The following is a 26,856-nucleotide window of genomic DNA, read 5'->3' as shown; positions in this document are numbered from 1 at the left end:
GATTTTCCTCCATATTTATTTTTATGTTTATTTAGCCAAGTGTTCCAAATATTTTGATTAGAATGTGAAGAGTATGGTGGGAGATTTTAACATTCATGTAGATGTTGAAAATAACAGCCTCAGCATTGCATTTAATTCTATATTAGCTTCAATTGGTTTCACTCAAAATGTAAATAAACCCACCCACTGATGATTCAAATACATGGGACACACGTGGCCATCAAACAGGAGCATTGGGGCATCTGTCAATGTGTAGTTCCTAGAGCTCCTCTTTTTGCATTCTCCACACACCCTTGAACTTGTTCTGACATATGGCATTGAAACTGAACATTTAACAGTTTTCCCCCAAAATCCTATTTTGTCAGATCATTCTTTAATAACTTCTGATTTTTAAGGTAATGGATCATGCAGCATTTGGAAGAAAATTCCATCCATTGTCAGATGTTTATCTGACAACGCTGTTAATAAATTTAAGAAAATGATTCCATCTTTATTTACATCTATGCCAAGTACCAACACAGTGGAGGGCAGCTGCCTCAATCCCAATCCAGCTGATCATATTGTTGACAGTACTGTAACCTCACTGTGTGAAACTCTTGATTCTGTGGCCCCTCTGAGAAAGAAGTTAGTGAATCAGAGGAGATTAGCCCCATGGTATAATTTACGTATTCGTACCTTAAAGCAGGCATCACGAAAGCTGGAAAGGAAGTGGCGTTCCACAAACCTAGTAGAATTTTACCAGAAGTATTCTATCTAGCCTGGAAAATAATAACATATCTAACAACATATAAAAAATTAAGACAGAGCTGTACACTATTCATCACTGTCATAACAGTGATGAATCACTGTTAATCACTAATTGAGGAAAATAAGAACAATCCCAGGTTTCTTTTCAGCACTGTAGCCAGGCTGACAAAAAGTCAATTCAATTCAATTCAATTCAATTTTATTTGTATAGCGCCAAATCACAATACAAATCATCTCAAGGCACTTTACAAAAACTAAAACTAAAAACCCAACAATTCCCTTATGAGCAAGCACTTGGCGACAGTGGAGAGGAAAAAACTCCCTTTAACGGAAGAAAAAAACCTCCAGCAGAACCGGGCTCAGTTTGGGCGGCCATCTGCCTCGACCGGTTGGGGTGAGTGGATAGAGCAGAGAGAAAAGAACAGCAACAATAAACAACAAATAGACACTGCAGGTTGGTGGGACCAGTAACTGCACATCAGCGATATACAGCTCCAGGACCAGGGACACCTGCAGAAGGTACAGAGAGAGAGAGAGAGAGAGAGAGAGAGAGGGAGGGAGAGAGCACAAACTAGGGGAGAGAGAGAGCACAAGGTTAGTAACATTCAATGGTGGAATATACATGAGGTGGGAGAGAAGGGGGGGGGGGGGGGTTGGGGTTAGGGTAGGGGAGCTCAGTGCACCGATGGTCCTCGGGCAGTCTAGGCCTATAGCAGCATAACTAACTAAGGGATGGTTCAGGGTTGCCTGAAGCCAGCCCTAACTATATGCTTTGTCAAAGAGGAAGGTTTTAAGTCTAGCCTTAAAAGTACAGAGAGTGTCTGCCTCCTGAACCCAGGCTGAGAGCTGGTTCCACAGGAGAGGAGCTTGATAGCTAAAGGCTCTGCCTCCCATTCTGCTTTTGAGAACTCTGGGAACCACAAGTAGGCCTGCACTCTGAGAGCGAAATCTCTAAAACTGCCTTCTTTCACTTACACAACATTGCCAAAATTAGGAACATCCTGTCTCAAAATGATGCCTAAAAACTAGTCCATGCATTTGTTACCTCAAGGCTAGATTACTGTAACTCATTACTATCAGGATGTCCCAATATCTCCATAAAAAGCCTCCAGTTAATCCAGAATGCCGCAGCCAGAGTCCTGACAGGAACTAGCAAGAGAGATCATATTTCTCCTATATTAGCTTCTCTTCATTGGCTCCCTGTAAAATACAGAATAGAATTTAAAATCCTTCTTCTCACATACAAATCCCTTCATAATCAAGCGCCTTCATACCTTAAAGACCTCATAGTACCATATTATCCCAATAGAGGACTTTGCTCTCAGAGTGCAGGTCTACTTGTGGTTCCCAGAGTTTCCAAAAGTAGAATAGTAGCAGAGCCTTTAGCTATCAAGCTCCTCTCCTGTGGAACCAGTTCCCAGTCTGGGTTCAGGAGGCAGACACTCTCTGTACTTTTAAGCTTCCCATTTGTTTCCTCTGTTTCAGATAAACACAGTCCACCACCACAAGATAATCTAAGCCATAATCTATGAAGCCCCAAGGTGTTCAACATTAAATAAATACATAGGACATTAAGAAATCATTTTTTTAAAATAAATATACACAATTTAATAACATTACTATGGTACCGGGTACAGCTAGAGGCTAGTGTCTGGACACACACCAGAAGAAGAGTGATCTGATTCTCACTGAATATCAGAAGAGCAGTGAAGAACAGTGGGAAGAGAAAACACCCCCAAGGGGCTCCGGTGCTGATGGTCCAGGTCCTGGATCTGATGCTCCCCAGCCTCACCTGCTGCATCCTGAAAGTGAAGAAGCTGATGACCCACTGACAGGTAGAAGTGGGAACTGTATGTTTGGTGAGCTTCTGTTGGAGGATTTCAGGGATGATGATGCTGAATTCTGAACTTAAGTACACAAACACAACCCTTGCATACATCCATCCTTCTTCTATACCTGCTTTTTCCTGAAAGCCAGGGTCACAGGGAGCCTATCCCAGCTCTCTTTGGGTGAAAGGCAGGGGTACACCCTGGACAGGTCACCAGTCCATCACAGGGCCACATAGAGACAGACAACCTCACACACTCACACTCACTCCTACAGGCAATTTAGATTCACCAATCAACCTAACATGCATGTTTTTGGACTGTGGGAGGAAACCGGAGTACCCGGAGTAAACCCACACAAGCACAGGGAGAACATGCAAACTCCACACAGAAAGGCCAGGTTGCGAACCCACGACCTTCTTGCTGTGAGGCAACAGTGCTGACCACTCAGCCACCATGCTGCCCTGCATACATCCCTGGGAGTCAATTTAATACAATTCTTTTTTTTAATTTGTATTGAGCTAAACTTAAATCCCAATACATTCATATAAAGGCACTTTACAAAAAACAAAAACCAAACAAATCCCTTATGAGCAAGCACTTGGCACATCAACAAGAAATTCAAAATCTGATTGACATGATATTTATTTTTTCTCAGGGAGCCAAAATCTGGGGAAAATTGACAGTATATGAAAACTGTACACATGCACAGAATATGAAGCATAATTGACAAATTTCTGATGAAAGCTTTATAAGGCCACTGTACAGAAATGCACTAGTGGCTCCTAAGCCTTGTTCTCACAGGGCAAACGGCCCTGCTTGTTTTGTAAGTATCCCTGTCCTACCCAATACTGATTACCTGGATCAGGTGTGTTCAGCCAATCAGAAGTGGGAAGGGCTCAGGGTTAGTTTGGAAACAAGCAGGGCATTGTTTTGGACCAGGGTTGGGAACCACTGCACTAGAATATGTCATGAAAAATGCATTTTAGTATAGATGGAAAATTGTGTCTAGGTATAGTTACCCATGTCAATAAATGATATGCAATAGGATAGTATATCATACAAATTTATCATTACTATAGCATGTCATCAAAATTGTGTTGTAGTATATAGTATGTAAAAAAAAAAGTGCCTCATCATACCAAATCATGAAAAATATGTTGTATGGCTTGGAAATTGTGCCTTATTGTACTGTCATGAGAATTGTTTGTTAACATGTGACCTTGAATATGTGACCCTGGTCTTTATCTTTGTCTTTTACTTTAGTTTTATTATTGCCAGATGGTGATATATAAGCAGAGTGCCAAGAATGTGGCTAATTTGATATCCAGCAGATGGAAGCATTGACCCAAACCTGAAATATCTGCTGAATAATGAATTTAGGGCAGTAAAGTAAAACTTTTTTTCACAGAAGAAGATGATTTGGTATAGGATGTGACAAAAATTCCTTTTTAAGGTGTCAGTGTTAGTCTGACTGACAAATTATCACTGATCTGCTTTTTTTTTTACTAATATTGCTCTGTTAGCAAAAAGTAATTGAGAAAACATTGAAATATTGTCAGATCTGCTTTGATACCTGATATTAAAACCAGAGTGAAAGGGTTCATTGTGTTTATTGTTAGATTAGATTTTCAATTCTGACACTTGCTCACCCATTATCTAAAGAATTCTAATCAGAAATATGATTAATTTATAATTTCAATTATAAATTATTTTCAGACTTAACTTTGGCTTAGTGTATTATGTGTTAAATCATGACTTCATATAGTTAGTCTATGATGAGGATGATGACTTTAGTGCTGTTTGTTGGTAAAATTCCACCTTTCACAAACATATATGATTTTTTCTATATGTAACTCCCAGTCTGATCTGGTTTGCAAATTCACAGAAGCCTTTTTCTGGGGAATCAAAGATTTGGGCGTCAGACTAGAATATATATAAAATCATATTTTAAAATGTATGATTGATTAAATGTTTTCATGCGCTATATTAAAAACTCTGAGATACTTTAAACTGTACCTTATATACCTAGAGCCAAATTATTACTGCAGGTGCTTTGAACTGAGCAGCCAGTAATGGGTGTAAATAGTGTAATGGGTGTGCCCAACAAAACTTGCTGGTGTGTGTGTATTCATGTAGGCTACTTTTAGGCCTAGATATCATATCATATATTAATTGAGGATTATCTATTGAGGATGGGTGCAACACTGTTTTCTTGAGTTATAGAATATATAAGGAATATCACCACTCGAGAAGTGTGAGATTTGTTCTTTGTAATTTATTAGATATTTCTCTGGTAGTATTATGAATACAGACAGACACAGACTCATATTACAACACAAGTTTCCACCATTCTATAAGAAAAAATAAAATAGAGGAATTGATTAAAAAACCCTTTCAAAGTATATGAAGGCTCCTGTTTCCTTTACACACCGTTGTCTATCTCATATATTAGACACTGCAGAATGTATAAGTCTATTCTTTTAGTTGTACAGTTTGTCATCTTTGATTTTAAATAAATTATGTAGATCTACGATCAGAGGTTAATATTTCTGATCAAAACAACTCGCATCCAATAGTGTCAGTGCACATGTTGACAATGACACCATTTCCCATCATGCATTCAGTGTTTGCCTTGCTCAAAAACTGCGTCCGCCTTGCTCTGTTGAGATTACCGTGACCGGCGCACAGGTTACGTCACAGTAAATCGGCGTCAAATTGGACACAAAACTAACCGGCATACAACGCGCACCAATCGGCGACGATCGGATTTGTGTCCGCCTTGATCTTCTCGAACGCCATAGACATATGTGTATGTCCTGATGGCTGTGTCCGAAATCACTTCCTACTCCCCATATAGGGAGCACATCATTTTATAGTGGTGTCCGAATCGCTAGTAACTGAAAAGTAGTGCCAATATTTCCCACAATGCATTGTAAAAAGTAGTGAGCAGCGACGGTCACTAGACGGATAGAGTAGACCGTCATGTATTGCGTGGGTGAAAAAACAGCGGAAACGCTGAAAATTATGAACAGATGGTGAAGGTATACCTTTTAAAAAAACATTCGGGATGAGATAAAAAATACAAATAATTAGACATTGAAACAGGAAGAGACGTCTACATGCGCCGGCGGTCCGTGGTACGCCATAATCGGCGACAGAAAAAAAAGTAGTGGCTGAGTGTCCGAAAGCGTCAACAACTGAGTGCACTATATAGTCCACTATGAAGTCCACTATGTAGTGTTCCACTATATAGTGACTGGGGTTAGGGAGTAGGGTAGACTTTCAGGCACAGCCATAGAGTCAAACATAGCGAACGTCATATTTAAAGGCCGGAAGTGGCACTTGGAATTTGTGGGCAGAGAAAGATGGCTGGGATGTTGAAAAAGGTAGGAGTAGAGGTCATGTTTTTGTTTCAGTAACAGAAAGTAATGCGGATAAAGAAAGCTCTACCAAACGGTTAACGTTGTATTGCCTGGCGCAACTGCTACGTTGTATTTACGATGTTGTGTTTTATTAGCTCAGTTTGCAGTTTGAAGGACGCTTCGCTGTGTTGGCTCTTACTATAATGTTAGCGTTATAACTAACGTTATTCCTGCGCGTGTACATGATTATGTTAACGTTAGTTATATCTGTGTGTACATAAGTATAATTAGTGATGGCAAGATGGTTCGCAAAAGGGTTAATTTCTCGAGGCTTCATGCACACACAAATCCCCCTGCTGGTCTGCCGGTTAGACAGGCAGTTGTGTTCGTAGTCATTTAACTGTAGGTGTTAATCGTAAACGTGTCTTGCCACAGTTTGGGCACGGGAATAAATATCTATGTTAGCGTTAGTTATATATCTGTAAATAACTATAATGTTAGTTAGTTATATATCTGTGTGTGGTGGATGCAGTAATGTAGAATCCTTCTTTGTTTTAGAGTGCATTGTGTTCAAACGTTCCTGTTTTAGGGCAATGTCAGATTGACAGGTGATCGTTTCCTAAGAAAGTGTCAGCAAAACTGCACAGGGGCTCAGCAGAACATCCATGTAAAATTGACTTATGGACAAGCACACTGCTCAGCACATACAGAGACTAAAGCTGGACGTTTCCTTTTAACTGATTATTTATTTCAAGAACATCTTCTCAGAAAAATGGACTGCTCGTAGGCCAAACAAAGCAAGCACACGTGTCACTCCATTTATCCTGTTATTTCTTTGTATTGCCAGCGGGTGTAGTTCTTCTCAGCAAGCTTAACACAAGATGTTAGAAATTAACGGGCCTGATAAGTGTTAGAACACTAGAATGTGTTGGAGGGAAAATAATTTGAACAAGCACGAGAAAGCAGCACTATCCTGTCCTCCACAGCTCAAACAGCAGGGTTACTGGCAACCCTAGGGTCTTTTAGATTTGTCTTATTGGAAGCAAGTACTTCATTATGTCTGGAGGAGGTATACAGTTAGTACCATTCATAGTATTTCACTGTTATTTAAGAAATAGCCATATTAATCATATTAAGCTTCTTTCTTTTTGCTTCAAGGTTGTCAAAGAACATTCACAGTGAGGTTTGAAGTTGAGAAAAAGTGAGTAGGAGCTGAAGTGACTCATACTAACCAAGTGTCTCTCTTGCTGTTCTCTTCCAGACGACCGGCCTAGTTGGCCTGGCAGTGTCCCACAATCCACACGAGGTGAGCAGCTGGCAGTCAGTGCACCACATGGGTCCCCTTCCTCCATCTCTGTGTTGGTTCAGTATTAGTGCATAGTGTGGTCCTGCCTCAGACTTAATGGTTAACATACTGTTATTAAAACTACAAAATCATGTGCATGATCCCAGTGTTTAGCACCTGGGAGGATTCTCTTCCGTCTGCTAACTAACCCAATGTTCCTTTCAGCGTCTGAGGATTCTCTACTCTAAGATCCTGGCGTCACTGCAGACCATGCCACAAGATGCTGCCTACAGGAAGTACACAGAGCAACTGGTCAATGAGAGGTTCAACCACGTCCAAGCGGTGAGTAACAAGACTATGCTGTGTGAGGCTCTATGCTCTGTATAGAGCTGGAGGCTATTGCAGAAAGCAAGTTAAGTGTAAACTCAGTAGTTTAACGCTAAGTTTAGGGACACTCAGAGTTTTCTGTTGCAGAAACAGAAATCATTCAAACTCAGTTACTGTGGCAACTTACTCTGTGAAACTAACCTGCTCGCTGGCAGATTTCCTTCGAGAAACTCTTGAGTTTCTGTCTCCTCCGTTCTGTAGAGTCTGCAGTAGCTGTCAGACAGGCCGTTTCATGTCCTTAGTCCTAAAGTTCTTATCACAGTGCTAATTGGAGCACATTAACTTTCAGAAGTTTGTGTCAGAGAAGCAGATAAAAATCCAATTAGGCAGGAGGGTTTTTTGATTAGTCAGTCAGCGTAACGACAGCAATCTCCTGACATATCAAGTGTGGATTTATCCTCAGTTCAGAATAAAATCTATAGGTTGCAATACTTTATTACACTGGCACTCTTTGGATAGGCCTACAAGAACTGTTTTGTCAGCCAGATACAGCAGAGTATTAGATTTAATTTTGCATGTCTAGAATAAAGTTAAAATGCTGAGAATGAAAACAAAATATAATGTTGAGGGGGATTGTAATTGTTTGTGGGTGAAATGCTGAAACTGTATTGTTTGGAATGAAAGCAAGTGCATGAAAACCACTGAAAAATGTTACATTTTTTTATAGTGTCAAATATGCTTAAACCAAATGAGGTTACAATAATGAGCCTATACAGTAGCCCAGTGGTTCCCAACCCTGATCTTCAAGGAACAATCCCCTACTTGTTTTCTAACTATCCCTGCCCTTCCTATTTCTGATTTGCTGAACACACCTGATCTAGGTAATCAACAGTGTATATGGAAAACAAGCAGGACAGTGTTTCTTGAAGACAAGGGTTGGGAACCACTACAGTAGCCTATGTATGTTCTCATATTTTGTTTTGAGCTGCTGCCATGTCCTTTTGGCCCATTGGATTACACCTAAATGAATATAAAGTGTAGTGTAGTATAAAGTGAATTGTAGCATACTGTTAAAGAAACAAACTGTGGTAAGTGTTAAATGAAAGAACTACGTATAAATTAACTGTGTTTTTCAAATGTACACACTGACTCAAGCAGCAATTTTCTCTAAAGCGAGTTCACTCTTTGCCACTGCAGTTGTGTTGCTTCTCAAAATGTGCTCATTTGAGACAACATAAGGTCCATGTGATGCTGTAATTAGTTAAATTTTGAGATGAAACGAGTAATTGGAAAATTAGGTTGTGGTTTTTTTTTTATGTTAATGTTAATTGCTCAATTTTCTATCATGAAATGTTCAATAGAAACAGAAAATTGAAAAATCAAAGGAATTTTTGGTTTCCCATTAGAATTTCTGATTATATTTGTGTGAAGAGCAGTCTTTTTTTTTTTTTTACTTCATTGTCATGGTGAATCCTTGTATCTGAGCTCTACGGACGAAGCCTTTTATAGTCCTCGTGCACACTGTTAACTCAGAGTTAAACCACGCAGTTGACTGAACTCTGATCAGCTGATCAGTTTGTTAAACCTGCTTTGTGGAATAGCCCCTGGTCATGCTAGAATTGAAAGTATTGTGATATGTGTATGTGTCTGTTTTTACAGGAGCCTAATGTTGAAAAACTGGAGAAGAAAATAAACTGTGGTCAGATTGAAGAAGTAATTTTCCAGGTGAGGCATTGTTACTATGCTCATTTCTTCACAACCTGTTAGTGCTTTCATAGGGTGGGTAGGTTGAACTGGGTATGTTCCAGTCTGGGCCAGTAGGTGTTGATAGTTGCGTGTGCGGCTATATATTTGTTGTTCATATTTATTTTAAACACTTGTAACTCTAACCTGGGCTACCAAGATCCTGTAAACAAGTGGCTGTTACCTAATAATGTAGTTGATATAAGTTTTAGCTCTGTTCTTTATCTGTGAAGAAATACTTTAATATGTGGCTCTTCACAAATTGAAATGTTTAAGTGTGTAGTGTATTGATTAAACTGATGTGGCTCGTTTGGTAGCTGTTCACCCCTGAAATCATTCTTCTGTCTCATTCAACAACAGAGCAACTGTTCCTTTAAAGCATGGCATCTGACTTGGCTAATGTGCATGTGATAATGGAACCAGAGTTTATCAATGTGTTACTGAATGCTCTGCTGTGCGTGTGCAGGCAGAGTGTGAGCTGGCTCTCTCCAGGAAGATGACTGAGTGGAAACCATGGGAGCCACTGATAGAGGAGCCTCCTCCCAACCAGTGGAAATGGCCCATTTAAATACACCTGTGTCAACTGCTCATGTCATACTGTGTGTGCGTGTGTGTGTGTATGGATATGGATATGATCCACAGATCTGCTTCTAGTAAGGTAATAAATAAAAATTATACACATATTTCCCCATTTATTCGGTCATTGACTGATACACACACACAACCATTCAAAATCTTCAAATATTGTAAAACAAAATCTGTGATTTCATTGAAATGAACAGTGATCAAAACTGGGTATCATACAGCCTGACTAAGTGAGATGACTGCTTTAGAGCTGAATAGCTTCAATAACGGTGTAAATATAGGTTGTTACAAACTTAAAATGATCTAGTATCTTAATGATATTCAGCTTTGCACACAATGTAAATTGAGAAGGAAAGAAATGTTCTGTCTCCAAATAAAAAACTAACAACTTAAAGACAACATCCCATGTCACTGAAGTCAATCAAAAGAGTCAAGATAACATACATTTTCAGGGAAATGCAGTTGCTACTACCTAGAGGTAGTGTTATGTAATGTGCATAGAGCTAGGCTTTATCCCCACATCTTCTGTCTTTATAGGCTGTATTGTTGCCAGGCTTACAGAAGCTTGACAATTGCCTCACTGTTTAGATACCATCGCACTTGTAGCTGTGTCATCATCAGGTCCTGATTTCCTGTGAACTGCTGGTGGCTCTCTGAAGAAGCTGAAGCATGATGGGATAGATGGGGGCAAACTCCTTCCCCTGCCGAGCCCTCACTGACTGCACATATGCCTCCAGGGCACCCCTTAGAGAAGAACAGTAGATTTATGATCGCACAATCTGCTACATGGCAAAAGCAAGAAGTCAAGTTCAGGGTAATCTCCCATTTTATTCTGAAGCTATAAATAATTCAAATTATAGTATTCTAGTAAACATGAACCTAAAACAGTAACCTTTGAATGTATGTTATTGTTGTGGTGTACAAGTAACCTAAACCAGAAAAATGAAAAGTTACCTGATCAGGGTAAGCCTGTCTCTCTCTGACGGATGGTCATCGAGCCACTGAGAGTACCGGGCGATGGACCACTCTGCTCTCTGTGGGGGAGAAAGCTGTTTTAGTTTGTATAGTAATAGTCTGAACACAGTTTTCTTTGTAACCCACTTAATCTAAATATGTGACATTATTGGCAACAATGGATTACTCTTTGGAAAGTCATGTTATTAATGTGAATAAGGTGTTTGTGTGTGTCTACATGTGTGTCTACATTCAAAGGGCTATTTAGGGTTTAGGTTAGAATCAGGCTTAGGTTAATGTTATGGAAAGGGTTGGGGTTACACATTTTAGTTGTGATGGCTAAGGGATGTCTTCTATCAAAGATCAATGTGTGTGTACAGACCTGGTGAGGTGACTTCAGCTCAGATGGAGCTCTGGTGAAGAGGAAGTGCAGCAGGGTGCTATAGGGGATCAGGTCACCCACAGCTGGACTGCTGGCTATCAGCTCACTGGTCTGAAACAGCAGCGGCCTGCAACACAAACACACAGTGGTACTGCAACATACTGTGTACTGTTTTAGCCCATTAAGTACAACAGCCCAGAAGTATTTTAAATGTCATTTTTCAGTTGACTCTATTCATTAGGCTGGACACTGAAATCCCAGATACAGATAATTTTAATGCCCTTTAAGTAAGTTCATTCATTAAAAAAATGATTCATGGCATTATTTTTAACAACCATCCTCACTCTTAGTGCCTCGAATGTACAATAGGTTCAAAATTATTGCAGAAAAATACATGCCAATCCTGTGTGTCTATGCTGGTCTATTGCACTAAGCTGAACTGACCCTAGTCAGCAGCCAAGGGATGATTTATGAGCATACACACCTGAAGGAGCGCAGCATTCTGTAAGGTTTCCCTAAATCAGACACTCTCCTGCAAAGAGGAGCTACTGCCATCTCCATCTGACACACACATGAAAACACAAGACAGCAAACATGCAAATATATACTTCAGTTTAGTGAAGTCATGACTTCCTTACTTTTGAATCATTGTCAAAAAGGATCAATTTGACTTAACTAGGAGGGGAACAGTCTGCAAATATCTGCCACAGAAAGCTCTGCATGCTCACCTGTGCAAAGTCAGCAGCCAGCCTCATCTTGCCACCCTCCCTCAGTGGCCGCAGCAGGCTGGCATGGCGGATGAACAGTTCAATGGCTCTTTGAGCGATGGACTCGGTACTCTCGTAGATAAAGTCTATGCACTGGAAGTATTTGAAGTAGTCGTCCATCACTCTGGAGATGAAACCTTGCAATTCCTTCATGTAGAGGGAGCATGGAACGTCTGGTTTATCAGTGCTGGAAAGTGGTCTGCAACACACACACACGCACAGACACACAGACAATTATGTGAAATTACCAGAATTACACAGAAAGCAATAAAAGGATAGCATGCTATTGCAAAACGCCACCTGATAGTTTGAGGGCTACATACAGGTACCATTCTGATTTGTCTGAAGAACATTCACTGTTCACTGTTGTACTGTATACATTTAAAGGCGATAAAAGGGAAAGTAGAACACAGCATGTGGTAAAACAGCCTACAGTGGTCTTCACGTTTCAGACATATGAGCAGTAGCAGTTCCACTAAATAGATCTCCATGTCAAACAACCGAGATCAGAGGCAATTTTTATCTTTTGCCCCTATGTAGTGGGCCTGATGTCTAGATTTGGAATGAACAGATATAACTACCTCAGAGTTACAGCTGTAAAATGCTGCTTATGCACTGATGCATCTTTTTATTAATTATTTTATTTTAACACTGTAATAATGTCACTTCAAAACTATTACTTTTACAGTTTATTTAGTATATTTTGATGTAATAATTTACTTGAACACAGGGCTTTTACTTTTAATGGATTATTTTTGTATTATTGTACTGGTGCTTTTACGTAAGTAAAGAGATCTGAGTACTTTCACCACTTCCTGCAACTAAGGTACCAGCACTAGCTGCTTGGGCCAAGGAACTAGTGCTGAGGAACTCAATTTAGATCATGGTGCTTCTTGTCAAATCCTATAACTAAAAGTCGTAGGAGAAATCATTCATGGGCCCCTGAAAAGTTCAGTGGAAACAGGCTCCATGTTACTCACCCTGAAAAGTCTTCCTGATGTAGTGTGATGATGATAGCCTCTATGGAGTCACTAACTGACTGCAGGAGAGGCTGCACTGCACTGCTCATGAGGGCCTGCACTCCCTAAATTAGAGAAAAAGAAAGCAAACAAACTGAGTCCTCCGGTGCTAAATTATAGTAGAATTATAAGCATTCAAAAGGCCTAAGCCTAACTCTAAATCCAGACCTGACAACAAGTACTTTGTGCCCAAAAACACCATCATATTAATTGTTGCTCACTACCTGTGTCTTAGGGGAGTCTTGTTGCCATAGTAACTTGGGTATTCAGGTAAGCAGTAGATACACATATGAGGTTGAATGACTTTTACATTTTAGATATAAGTATATTATCTGTGTGTGTGTGTTTTTGGGTTGATAACAGCGCAATAGGACAGGATCTATGCTCTGCTCCATCTACAGCAACATTAATTGCGATTCAAAATCTGTCCCACTATATAGTGTGTGCCTATGAATATGTCAGTGTGTGACAGGAATTTAAACCCTGGCAGACTGCAGACAGACTCCCATCAGGAAAATGTCCTCTTAGCAGAACAATGTGCAACAGCTGCAGTAAAATGAGCTGCGTCTTCAAAATCAACTGGAAATGTGCAGAAAAATGTCTGAAGCAGACAATTAAGATGCACGCAAATCAGCCTGTATTGTTACCTAATAATTCTACTTCTTGGAAGGGAAAGAAAGAAACAGAACTAAATTAATCTACAATCCTTCTGAAAACTCAACAATGCATCAACAGTTGTAACAAACAGCAAAAACATATGCAAATAAGCTAACACACCAAGATTTATAAAAAGGTAGGCTGTATACTGTAAATCAATATGTTTGCTGTTTTTCTGGGATACCTCCAAAGTGATAGACAGGGCCTCTGCAGCAGCTGGTGGACACATCCCCAAACCAGAAATTATCTGCAAATAAAAAACACATATGTATATTTCTACATATTTGTGTCATTTGCATGCATATACTGTGTATGTGTGCCTGCTTATGCAGCGTGGTGGTGGCCGGTGCGCATGTGTGCGTAATAGCACATGCCATAAAATCAGTGACGGGCTACTCTGTCACACTGTTAAATATAGATGTCGGCATTCAATATGTCACACTTTTTTTTTTTTTACCGCGGTGTGTTTGCAGTGCCCTGGTGGTGGCTTTGTGTCAGGGATGCAGAGGTTTTAATCGCACACCACGCTCCAAAAAATACAACGTAAGTCCCTCTTTCTGTCAGCAGGTCTGTCTGTGGATGTGCAAATAAACAGGCACTGCCACAGATAAATAATTCTAATCTGTTACACCAGGTTCCATGTACCTAGTCAAAGATCTATTAAACACAACAGCTCAACACCATAAGTTATTAAAACAGTAAACACTGAATTACAACAATTCTGCAAAGACAAGTGGGCCAAAATTCCTCCACAGCACTGTAACAGACTCACTGCAAGTTATTGCAAACACGTGGTTGCAGTTGTTGCTGCTAAGGGTGGCCCAACCAGTTATTAGGTTTAGGGGGCAAACACTTTTTCACACAGGGCCATGTAGTTTTGGATTTTGTTTTCCCTTAATAATAAAAACCTTCATTTAAAAACTGCATGATGTGTTTACTTGGGTTATCTTGGACTAATATTTAAATTTGTTTGATGATCTGAAACAAAGTGTGACAAACATGCAATAAAATAAGAAATCAGGAAGGGGGCCAACACTTTTTCACACCACTGTATTGCACAGATAATTGTTTAACTTCATTAATAATTATTATTATATATCTGCATCCACATTTCTAAGTTCATGCAATGAATTTTCCAAGGTATACACTTTGTTACGGAGGGGAGGCTGATGCATAGTTAGTCTTGAAAGCAGAACTTTGGTGCATTGTTGGAAGAGGGGGAGGAATCTGATGCTACAAATGGGGATGCATAAAATATTTCCTTGGTAGCCGATGTGGATATTGCACATAGGCAAGAAAAGTTCCAGAGGAGAAAAACAATCAAGTCTTCGTGACTGTTTTCACTGACAAAGTAAATCCTTAGATATGCCATAACAAACAATGAATGACACTGTGTTAATGCTGATAAAACAAAGCTCTAGTGGTGATTTTACAACAGGAGTTTATACAAACTAATAAATGATCGAGTCAGAATCGATACTACTAAGACAATCTATTTTACTGAAAGAAGTGCTCGATTATGTGTTAGGCATATACAGCAGTAAGGTTTTGACCGGTTGACATAGAAACAGATGAGAACTACATAGCAAATCTCCAGTGTTAAATCAACTCTGAGCCTGTTCATTTAATATAAAAACTGTTCACACACGAACACTTTTTGTTTAGTGTTGATTTCATGTCAGAGATTTTGTTGTTGTACAGTGTGTGCTTATATTGCTCTATCTGTTTTTATTTTCTGCCTTACATTCTATCTTTTGTATTTGTCCTTTGGCTGTGTAAAATAAAAGTGTGCATGACCAGAGTCAGTACAACTTCTTAATAACATCCCTTTACAGCAAAATGGTCAGTGTTAAACTCTGTGAATGTTAATTTAACACTAACAAGTAGGGGTGGGATCGTATATAAGAAAACACGTCATACAGTACTCTTTTGCAAGGCTCAGCTCAAACTCTCACCAATTATCTGATGTAAGAAGATAATAAATTAATAAATTAATCATAATAACATGAGCCCTGCACAGCTGGGAGGGAGTGCAGCGCATATCCTACTCTGACTTTGAGTAGTAACTCAAGTTCTGCAGCCTCAGCCCCACCCTCTCATAAATGATCTTTACACATAATGACAAGTGTTAAGGAGGTGCGCTACAGTCAGTCCGCGACAGTCACTGATCTGACACTTAAATCCATGCATTATTGATCAGTTCACAAAGTAACACATGAATGCAGCTCATGATCAAATACCCTGCACATGTCCTGATGTTGTTTCAGTCCCTAACAGCAACAGGTGAAGTCAGCGTGGCTGCTGTTACTCAGACCAAGCTGTGCATGGCTCATGTTAGGGAGTACAGAGGATATGATCCACTCTGAGGGTGTGTGATATCATATCAGATATATACAATGCCATACATACTTGAAACGATATTTCTATATACAGTGGGTACGGAAAGTATTCAGACCCCTTTAAAATTTTCACTCTTTGTGTCATTGCAGCCATTGTCCAAAATCAAAAAAGTTCATTTTATTTCTCATTAATGTACACTCAGCACCCCATCTTGACAGAAAAAAACAGAAATGTAGAAATTTTTGCAAATTTATTAAAAGAGAAAAACTGAAATATCACATGGTCATAAGTATTCAGACCCTGTGCTCAGTATTGAGTAGAAGCACCCTTTTGAGCTAGTACAGCCATGAGTCTTCTTGGGAATGATGCAACAAGTTTTTCACACCTGGATTTGGGGATACTCTGCCATTCTTCCTTGCAGATCCTCTCCAGTTCTGTCAGGTTGGAGGATGGTGAACGTTGGTGGACAGCCATTTTCAGGTCTCTCCAGAGATGATCAATTGGGTTTAGGTCAGGACTCTGGCTGGGCCAGTCAAGAACGGTCACAGAGTTGTTCTGAAGCCACTCCTTTGTTATTTTAGCTGTGTGCTTAGGGTCATTGTCCTGTTGAAAGGTGAACCTTCGGCCCAGTCTGAGGTCCTGAGCACTCTGGAAGAGGTTTTCTTCCAGGATATCTCTGTACTTGGCCGCATTCATCTTTCCTTCAATTGCAACCAGTCGTCCTGTCCCTGCAGCTGAAAAACACCCCCACAACATGATGCTCCCACCACCATGTTTCACTGTAGGGATTGTATTGGGCAGGTGATGAGCAGTGCCTGGTTTTCTCCACACATACCGCTTAGAATTAACACCAAAAAGTTCAATCTTGGTCTCATCAGACCAGAGAATCTTATTTCTCATAGTCTGGGAGTCCTTCATGTGTTTTTTGGCAAACTCTATGGGGGCTTTCATGAGTCTTGCACTGAGGAGAGGCTTCCGTCGGGCCACTCTGCCATAAAGCCCCGACTGGTGGAGGGCTGCAGTGATAGTTGACTTTGTGGAACTTTCTCCCATCGCCCTACTGCATCTCTGGAGCTCAGCCACAGTGATCTTTGGGTTCTTCTTTACCTCTCTCACCAAGGCTCTTCTCCCACGATTGCTCAGTTTGGCTGGACGGCCAGATCTAGGAAGAGTTCTGGTCGTCCCAAACTTTTTCCATTTGAGGATTATGGAGGCCACTGTGCTCTTAGGAACCTTGAGTGCTGCAGAAATTCTTTTGTAACTCTGGCCAGATCTGTGCCTTGCCACAGTTCTGTCTCTGAGCTCCTTGGGCAGTTCCTTCGACCTCATGATTCTCATTTGCTCTGACATGCACTGTGAGCTGTAAGGTCTTATATAGACAGGTGTGTGCCTTTCCTAATCAAGTCCAATCAGTTTAATTAAACACAGCTGGACTCCAATGAAGGAGCAGAACTATCTCAAGGAGGATCAGAAGAAATGGACAGCATGTGAGTTAAATATGAGTGTCACTGCAAAGGGTCTGAATACTTATGACCATGTGATATTTCAGTTTTTCTTTTTTAATAAATTTGCAAAAATTTCTACATTTCTGTTTTTTTCTGTCAAGATGGGGTGCTGAGTGTACATTAATGAGAAATAAAATGAACTTTTTTGATTTTGGCAAATGGCTGCAATGACACAAAGAGTGAAAAATTTAAAGGGGTCTGAATACTTTCTGTACCCACTGTATACATGTTGATCATGCAATGACTGCAAGAGGCAGTGTGCTAAAAAATTATTTTAAAAAATGTATGCCAGAGTTAAGTTTAAAGACCTCATTATGTTGTATAACTTCTAGGGTTTCGGTTTGCTTTAAATCTTATGTTGGGTTTCACAATCTGTTTGTACTTTAAGGAACCATTTTGTAACTTCATTTGCAAATTAAAAGACTTTCTGTTTCTTGCCTGACGAAGCATCAAACAGCTTCAATATCGCAGACCCTTGCAGTTTCAATGATTCTCAATGACAATGCAGCTCAGGTCTGCAGCACTGCAGTAAAGTTAGGAAAATATTCATATTCCACCTGTAGTAAGACAAACAGCAAGCTACAAGTTAAACTTTATTAAACAGAGTAGTCCTCAGTGCAGGAGTGTCTCTGTACAGCTGCTGTGACATGAGTGTACAGGAACAGACTCCTGTGTGGAAACAGCTTGTTCTGATGAAATGTGGTTGTAGGTGTTCTTTCTTCCGACAGTTGTAAAGGGCATTGTATGGGTTTTAACAATGTTTTGACATTGACTTATTGATCCAAAAACTCAATCTTTTCTTCCTCAATCCCGGGTCCTCTTACAGAAGCCTGGGAGTTTGAGGGTTCTTTGCAGTATCTTAGCTGTTCCTAGCACTGCTCTCTTCTGAACTGAGAGCTCTGATGTTGTTCCTGAGATCTGTTGGAGCCACTCTCCCAGTTTGGGGGTCACAGCCCCGAGGGTGCCGATTACCAGGGGGACCCCTGTTGCCTTCAGCTTACACATCTTTTGGCACATCTCTTCTTTCAGCCCTTGGTATTTCTCAAGCTTCTCATGTTCCTTCTTTCTGATGTTGGGATTGCTACATCTACCACTACGGCCTTCTTCTGCTGTTTGTCCACCACTACTATGTCTGTCTGTATCTGGAAGTCCCACAGGATCTTATCTTGGTCATTCTCAAAAGTCTTCACCTTTGGAGGTGTGTCCCATTTTGACCTTGGAACCTCCAACCCATACTTGGCACAGATGTTCCTGTACACTATGCCGGCCACTTGGTTATGGTGTTCCAAGTATGCCCTGCCTGCTAGCATCTTACAACCTGCTGTTATGTGCTGGATTGTCTCAGGGTCATCTTTGCACAGCCTGCACCTGGGGTCCTGCCTGGTGTGGTAGACCCCAGCCTCTATCGATCTTGTGCTCAGGGCCTGTTCTTGTGCTGCTTAGTGTCTCTGTGCTGTCTATCAGCCCAGCCTTTTCCAGCCACTGGTAGGACTTTTCGATATCAGCCACTTCTTCTATCTGTCGGTGGTACATACCATTCAGGGGTTTGTCCTGCCATGATGGTTCTTGCTCCTCTTCCTCTGCATGGAGCTTCTGTTGTCTGAGATATTCACTAAGTATTCCATCGCTCGGGGCCATCTTCCTGATGTACTCATGGATCTTTGCTGTTTCATCTCGGATGGTGGCTCTCACGCTCACCAGTCCTTGGCCTCCTTCCTTCCTCTTAGTGTACAGTCTCAGGATGCTGGATTTGAGGTGAAACCCTCCATGCATTGTGAGGAGCTTCCTTGTCTTGACATCAGTGGCTTCTATGTCCTCTTTTGGCCAGCTTATTATGCCAGTGGGGTATCTGATGACCGGCAGGGCGTAGGTGTTGATGGCTTGGACCTTGTTCTTCCCATTTAGTTGGCTTCTTAGGACTTCCCTTACACTCTGTAGGTATTTGGCAGTGGCTGCTTTCCTTGCAGCTTCTTCTTCGTTCCCATTTGCCTGTGGGATTCCAAGGTGCTTGTAGAATAGAGAATAGAATATATACATATACAGTGGGTACGGAAATTATTCAGACCCCTTTAAATTTTTCAATCTTTGTGTCATTGCAGCCATTTGCCAAAATCAAAAAAGTTCATTTTATTTCTCATTAATGTACACTCAGCACCCCATCTTGACAGAAAAAAAACAGAAATGTAGAAATTTTTGCAAATTTATTAAAAAAGAAAAACTGAAATATCACATGGTCATAAGTATTCAGACCCTTTGCAGTGACACTCATATTTAACTCACATGCTGTCCATTTCTTCTGATCCTCCTTGAGATGGTTCTGCTCCTTCATTGGAGTCCAGCTGTGTTTAATTAAACTGATTGGACTTGATTAGGAAAGGCACAAACCTGTCTATATAAGACCTTACAGCTCACAGTGCATGTCAGAGCAAATGAGAATCATGAGGTCGAAGGAACTGCCCAAGGAGCTCAGAGACAGAATTGTGGCAAGGCACAGATCTGGCCAAGGTTACAAAAGAATTTCTGCAGCACTCAAGGTTCCTAAGAGCACAGTGGCCTCCATAATCCTCAAATGGAAAAAGTTTGGGATGACCAGAACTCTTCCTAGACCTGGCCGTCCAGCCAAACTGAGCAATCGTGGGAGAAGAGCCTTGGTGAGAGAGGTAAAGAAGAACCCAAAGATCACTGTGGCTGAGCTTCAGAGATGCAGTAGGGAGATGGGAGAAAGTTCCACAAAGTCAACTATCACTGCAGCCCTCCACCAATCGGGGCTTTATGGCAGAGTGGCCCGACGGAAGCCTCTCTGAAGTGCAAGACACCTGAAAGCCCGCATAGAGTTTGCCAAAAAACACACGAAGGACTCCCAGACTATGAGAAATAAGATTCTCTGGTCTGATGAGACCAAGATTGAACTTTTTGGCATTAATTGTAAGCCGTATGTGTGGAGAAAACCAGGCACTGCTCATCACCTGCCCAATACAATCCCTACAGTGAAACATGGTGGTGGGAGCATCATGTTGTGGGGGTGTTTTTCAGCTGCAGGGACAGGGCGACTGGTTGCAATTGAAGGAAAGATGAATGTGGCCAAGTACAGGGATATCCTGGAAGAAAACCTCTTCCAGAGTGCTCAGGACCTCAGACTGGGCCGAAGGTTCACCTTTCAACAGGACAATAATAATAATAATAATAATAATACATTTTATTTCATGGCGCCTTTCAAAGTCTCAAGGTCACCTTACAGATAGAAAAGGAAGCATACAGCATGATATACATAGAGTGCATTAAAACAACAGTAACAAGAATACATAAACGGCGGGAGAGAATGTAAAGGCAAAAGCGTGGATTATCTAGGAAGTGGGCGAAGTACAGTACAAGTAAATTGAAATACAGAAACCCAGATGACAGAACAACAAATATGAAACAGTATGAGACAATATGAAATAGGCAGAGGGTGGTAGGACATCACGGGCTGCTTTGAGAAGTTAAGAGAGTTAGGTGGAAAACGCTATACGGAACAGATATGTTTTGAGTGATGATTCCAAATCCAATTTATCGGACAGATTCCAGTTTGTTCATGTCCATGATGAACCTTCCACACGAACAAAAGTTAGTTATGGAGTTCCACAAGGTTCTGTGCTAGGACCGATTCTGTTCACCCTGTACATGCTTCCTTTAGGATATATCATTAGGAAGCACTCTATTAATTACCACTGCTATGCGGATGACACTCAGTTATATCAATCTATTAAACCTGTTAACACAAACCAGTTAACCAGACTTCAAGCCTGTCTAACTGACATAAAGGCTTGGATGACCAGTAACTTTTTACTTTTAAACTCGGAGAAAACAGAAGTCATTATATTTGGGCCTAAAAATCTCAGAAATAACTTTTCTAAAATTATAGCTACTCTAGATGGCATAGCCCTGGCCTCCAGCACTACTGTAAAAAACCTTGGAGTTATTTTTGACCAGGACATGTCCTTTAACTCACACATAAAACAAATTTCTAGAACTGCATTCTTTCACCTGCGCAACATTTCCAAAATTAGGAACATCCTGTCTCAAAATGATGCAGAAAAACTAGTCCATGCGTTTGTTTCCTCAAGGCTAGATTACTGTAACTCATTACTATCTGGATGTCCTAATATCTTAATAAAAAGCCTCCAATTAATCCAGAATGCCGCAGCCAGAGTCCTGACAGGAACTAGCAGGAGAGATCATATTTCTCCTATATTGGCTTCTCTTCATTGGCTCCCTGTAAAATATAGAATAGAATTTAAAATCCTTCTTCTCACATACAAATCCCTTCATAATCAAGCTCCTTCATACCTTAAAGACCTCATAGTACCATATTATCCCAATAGACCACTTCGCTCTCAGAGTGCAGGCCTACTTGTGGTTCCCAGAGTTCTCAAAAGCAGAATGGGAGGCAGAGCCTTTAGCTATCAAGCTCCTCTCCTGTGGAACCAGCTCTCAGCCTGGGTTCAGGAGGCAGACACTCTCTGTACTTTTAAGGCTAGACTTAAAACCTTCCTCTTTGACAAAGCATATAGTTAGGGCTGGCTTCAGGCAACCCTGAACCATCCCTTAGTTAGTTATGCTGCTATAGGCCTAGACTGCCCAAGGACCATTGGTGCACTGAGCTCCCCTACCCTACCCGCCCCCCCCTCCCCCTTCTCTCCGACCTCATGTATATTCCACCATTGAATGTTACTAACCTTGTGCTCTCTCTCTCCCCTAGTTTGTGCTCTCTCCCTCCCTCTCTCTCTCTCTCTCTCTCTCTGTACCTTCTGCAGGTGTCCCTGGTCCTGGAGCTGTTTATCGCTGATGTGCAGTTACTGGCCCCACCAACTTGCAGTGTCTATTTGTTGTTTATTGTTGCTGTTCTTTTCTCTCTGCTCTATCCACTCACCCCAACCGGTCGAGGCAGATGGCCGCCCAAACTGAGCCCGGTTCTGCTGGAGGTTTTTTTCTTCCGTTAAAGGGAGTTTTTTCCTCTCCACTGTCGCCAAGTGCTTGCTCATAAGGGAATTGTTGGGTTTTTAGTTTTAGTTTTTGTAAAGTGCCTTGAGATGATTTGTATTGTGATTTGGCGCTATACAAATAAAATTGAATTGAATTGAATTGAATTGAATTGATTTAAAAGTTGATAAGTCCGGAGACGACCGGATGCGATGAGGGAGAATGTTCCAAAGGCGGGGCGCAGTGTGGCTGAAGGATCTAGCGCCCATGGTGGCCAGGCGCGCTGTAGGGGTGCAGAGGAGAGTGGAACTGGAGGAGCGGAGAGGACGAGGCGGAGAATAGATATGAAGTAGTTCAGTGATGTATGGTGGGGCAATAGAGTGGAGGGCTTTGTAGGTGAGAAGGAGGATTTTATAGTTTATACGGAAGGACACAGGGAGCCAGTGAAGTTGTTTAAGGACAGGGGTGATATGATGTGAGGATGGAGTTCTGGTGATGATTCGGGCAGCAGAGTTCTGGACAAGTTGAAGTTTGCGAAGTGATTTGAGAGGTAGACCAGTGAGGAGTGAGTTACAGTAATCCAAACGAGAGGTGACAAAGGCGTTAATGAGTATTGCCGTGCTATCGGTGGTGAGTGAGGAACGGATGCGGTTTATGTTACGGAGATGGGAGTAGGCCGACCGGGTAGTGGTATTGATATGCTGAGTGAAGGAGAGAGTACCGTCTAGGATGACACCCAGGCTTTTAACTTGGGGGGAGGGGGGGACAGTATTGTTGTCAATGTGAATGGAGAAGGTGCTGGTTTTAGAAAGGGTGGATCTGGTGCCCACGAGGAGAATTTCAGTTTTGTCAGGGTTGAGTTTCAAAAAGTTATGGGTGAACCAGGATTTGATATTATGTAAGCAGGTAAGGAGGGAGGGAGGGGGGAGGGTAGAAGATGGAGCAGCAGAGAGGTAGAGCTGGGTGTCGTCTGCATAACAGTGGAAATTGATGTTATGTAGCCTAAGGATATTTCCGAGAGGAAGGAGATAAATAATAAAGAGGAGGGGCCCCAGGACAGAGCCCTGAGGCACGCCACAACTGACAGTAGAGGGCTGGGAGTGGAAGTTCTGGAGATGGACGGACTGGGTGCGGTCAGATAGGTAGGAGGTGAACCATGAGAGGACCGAGCCGGCTATGCCGATGGAAGCAAGGCGATGGAGGAGAATATTGTGTGAGATGGTGTCAAAAGCTGCAGTTAGGTCAAGGAGGATGAGGATGGAGACAAGGCCAGAGTCTGCGGCTACTAGGAGGTCGTTGGTGATTTTGACCAGGGCAGTTTCAGTGCTGTGAAGTTGGCGGAAACCAGATTGAAAGTGTTCGTATAGGCTATTGGCGGAAAGGTGGGTATGGACCTGGTGGTGAACAACTTTTTCCAGGATTTTGGAGAGGAACGGGAGATTGGAGATAGGGCGGAAGTTGTTAAGGTCGGCAGGATCGAGACCAGGTTTTTTTAGAATTGGTGAGATGATGGCTGTCTTGAGTGATGGGGGTACGATGCCAGAACTGAGGGAAGTGTGAATAATGTGGGTAAGATGAGGAAGGAGAGAGGGGAGACAGAGCTTGACGAGGTTGGTTGGTAGGGGGTCAAGTTTGCAGGTTGAGGGTTTGGATTTGAGGATCAGGGAAGAGATAACCGTGGTGGGTGGAATGATAAAACTCGAAAGCAGGGAGGATACTGGTAGAGAGGGAAGGGTACAGTGGAGGCAGTTCGCAGTGTCACAGATGGGGGGAAATTGCTGGTGTATATTTTCGATTTTTGATGAGAAGAAATCCAGGAAGTTATTGCACAAGGTGGTGGAGAGTGAAGGGAAGAGAGGAGTATCGGGAGGGCCCAATAAATTTTTGACAGTGGAGAAGAGGGAACGCGTGGAGCCAGAGGCGGATACAATAAGCGAGGCATAGAAGTCAGATTTTGTTTGAGTAATGGTTTGCTTGTACTTCAGTATGTGGTTTAGGTATAAGTCCTTGTGGGTGGATGAACCGGTTTTTTTGAAGAGACGTTCAAGGCGGCGGGCTTGGGTTTTGAGGAGGCGGAGTTCGGGTGTGTACCATGGAGCAGAGTGCGTAAAGGATACAGATCTAGTTTTGAGTGGGGCGAAGGTGTTGAGTAGATTTCGTAGCTCACAGTTGAAATTGGATAACATGTTGGAGAGGGACGGTGTGTAATTAGTACATGAAAGGTTGTTGAGAGCAGCAGTGAAGGAGGGGAGGTCGATGTTCTTTAAGTTACGGAAGGTGATGGTGCGGGAGAGGTGGGTTTTGAAGAGAGGTAGTTTGACCTACACAATGACCCTAAGCACACAGCTAAAATAACAAAGGAGTGGCTTCGGAACAACTCTGTGACCGTTCTTGACTGGCCCAGCCAGAGCCCTGACCTAAACCCAATTGAGCATCTCTGGAGAGACCTGAAAATGGCTGTCCACCAACGTTCACCATCCAACCTGACAGAATTGGAGAGGATCTGCAAGGAAGAATGGCAGAGGATCCCCAAATCCAGGTGTGAAAAACTTGTTGCATCATTCCCAAGAAGACTCATGGCTGTACTAGCTCAAAAGGGTGCTTCTACTCAATACTGAGCACAGGGTCTGAATACTTATGACCATGTGATATTTCAGTTTTTCTTTTTTAATAAATTTGCAAAAATTTCTACATTTCAGTTTTTTTCTGTCAAGATGGGGTGCTGAGTGTACATTAATGAGAAATAAAATGAACTTTTTTGATTTTGGCAAATGGCTGCAATGACACAAAGATTGAAAAATTTAAAGGGGTCTGAATACTTTCCGTACCCACTGTATGTGTGTGTGTGGTAATATGTTCACATATAAAATCATTTTAGCGTTGAGATTTAAAAATGGTGATTTTGCTGTGTAGACATGTACAAAATATCTGATCCTCCAGCACAAAAGTCAGTCTTCTGATTATAGCTTCAATTTTATTTACTTAGGTTTTATCTGCAGTGTCTGACAGTGAAAAAATTCCTATCTTGAAGTGCAGCTTCACATGCGATTGAACTCCAGTCCTCTGTGTGAAAGCGCAGCACTGTTCAGCTCCACCAATCCTTCGCTATCACACCAGGGTGTCACCGGGTTAAAGGCAAAACGTCATTCATTCAAAAAGCAGCCTACGTTATATCGGAATATAATCAAACACTCAGGTATGTACAAGACATATCTACATTTGTGGTTTAGTTACACAGGGTAGTGTAGTTTGGCTGATTTCCCTCATGAAGTCAATCTAAAATTTCCAAAATATTAAAGTAAAGTAACAACGATCTTTACACAATAATAGCAGTTTGCATCAAACCCTGGCCAAAAGACCTTTTCTTTACTTCAGTTTCTAAGCATACATTCAGTATAGTATGTGCTTCAATATGGTCTGTGCATTCTCAGGGTGCTGTATGTGTGAGTGTAAGCTGAGCACCACCTACAGACATTATAACAGTCTGGTACTTGCACATGCTCTGCCACTGTACAAATGAACAGTTGCAGTAAAAATGGAAATGTGTGACACTTTGACCCGCTAAATCAAAAAAGGATCTTGCTGATGATATGTGGATTTTGAGCAGGTCTATTCATTATTTATTCAAGCCAGACAGGTCAAGTATTTGTGTTTCTTTTCTCATCTACTCTTACTGTTTTATTGCTCCCTCTGTCTGCCTGGAATAAATTCTCACTTTGTTTTCACACAGTAAAAATTTAAAGCCTCGAGGTTAAATATTTAATGCTGAAGTAATCTGTTTTTATGCCATTAATCAGCTGGGCTGCTAGGCCAGAACAGGCCATACATGTTTAATAGAGGATGCTGAAAGAACACAATGCGCGCTGACTACTTTTCCTTTTATCCCCCTTTAATTTCCTGTGCTTCCTTTTCACATACATGTTTGTGTATTTGTGACATCTCTGCATTTGAAAAGTAGCACTTGAATCTCTCTAACACATACACAGCTCTTGTGCTAAATATATTAATTATTCTTTTGCACTGACAAAATCAGTTAACTAAATCACAAACACTATGAAAGAGTCCACTCTTGGAAGACATTCCTCCCATATAAACAATGTACAGTAAACCCCCAAAATATGCGAGGGTTATGTTCCTAGAGCACCCGCGAATTGTGAAAAAACGCTATGTGGTCAAACAAAATGCATAAATGCAGATTTTTTATAGTTTATAGTTACCCTATGCCCCCAAATATGCTCCCAAAACACTTTAATTTCATTTCTAACTCAGCTTAATACATTATTAGTAAATAATAATCAGTGACCAAAATTAGTAAATTATATTGTTCTTAATAATTTAGCGTTAAAACATGAAAAATTAAATACGGCCACAAAAAAAAAAGCCATAAAAAATTGC

General features: G+C 41.3%; 2 protein-coding genes across 2 annotated transcripts in view; one reads left to right on the top strand and one right to left on the bottom strand.

The window, feature by feature from the left end:
* Positions 1–5,696: 5,696 nt before the first annotated feature.
* Positions 5,697–9,979, top strand: ndufa5 (NADH:ubiquinone oxidoreductase subunit A5). Its single transcript, XM_026326685.2, has 5 exons — positions 5,697–5,962; positions 7,200–7,244; positions 7,449–7,565; positions 9,210–9,275; positions 9,760–9,979. The coding sequence occupies exons 1-5, from the start codon at positions 5,942–5,944 to the stop codon at positions 9,859–9,861; spliced, it is 351 nt and encodes a 116-aa protein (XP_026182470.1). The 5' UTR covers positions 5,697–5,941; the 3' UTR covers positions 9,862–9,979.
* cog5 (component of oligomeric golgi complex 5) overlaps positions 9,969–26,856 on the bottom strand; it is a 79,592-nt gene continuing 62,704 nt past the window's right edge. Inside the window, exons 16-22 of the mRNA XM_026326683.2 lie at positions 13,842–13,904; positions 12,962–13,065; positions 11,943–12,180; positions 11,699–11,775; positions 11,215–11,341; positions 10,833–10,912; positions 9,969–10,622 (exon numbers count right to left, since the gene is read on the bottom strand). Of these exons, the coding sequence (XP_026182468.1) occupies positions 10,496–10,622; positions 10,833–10,912; positions 11,215–11,341; positions 11,699–11,775; positions 11,943–12,180; positions 12,962–13,065; positions 13,842–13,904 (816 nt within the window). The 3' untranslated portion in view covers positions 9,969–10,495. The remainder of the gene's footprint in view (positions 10,623–10,832; positions 10,913–11,214; positions 11,342–11,698; positions 11,776–11,942; positions 12,181–12,961; positions 13,066–13,841; positions 13,905–26,856) is intronic.

This window comes from Mastacembelus armatus, chromosome 23 (assembly GCF_900324485.2).
Source record: "Mastacembelus armatus chromosome 23, fMasArm1.2, whole genome shotgun sequence".
Taxonomy (NCBI): domain Eukaryota; kingdom Metazoa; phylum Chordata; class Actinopteri; order Synbranchiformes; family Mastacembelidae; genus Mastacembelus; species Mastacembelus armatus.
The sequence above is the reverse complement of the archived record's forward strand: the minus strand, read 5'-3'. Positions and strand labels throughout refer to the sequence as shown.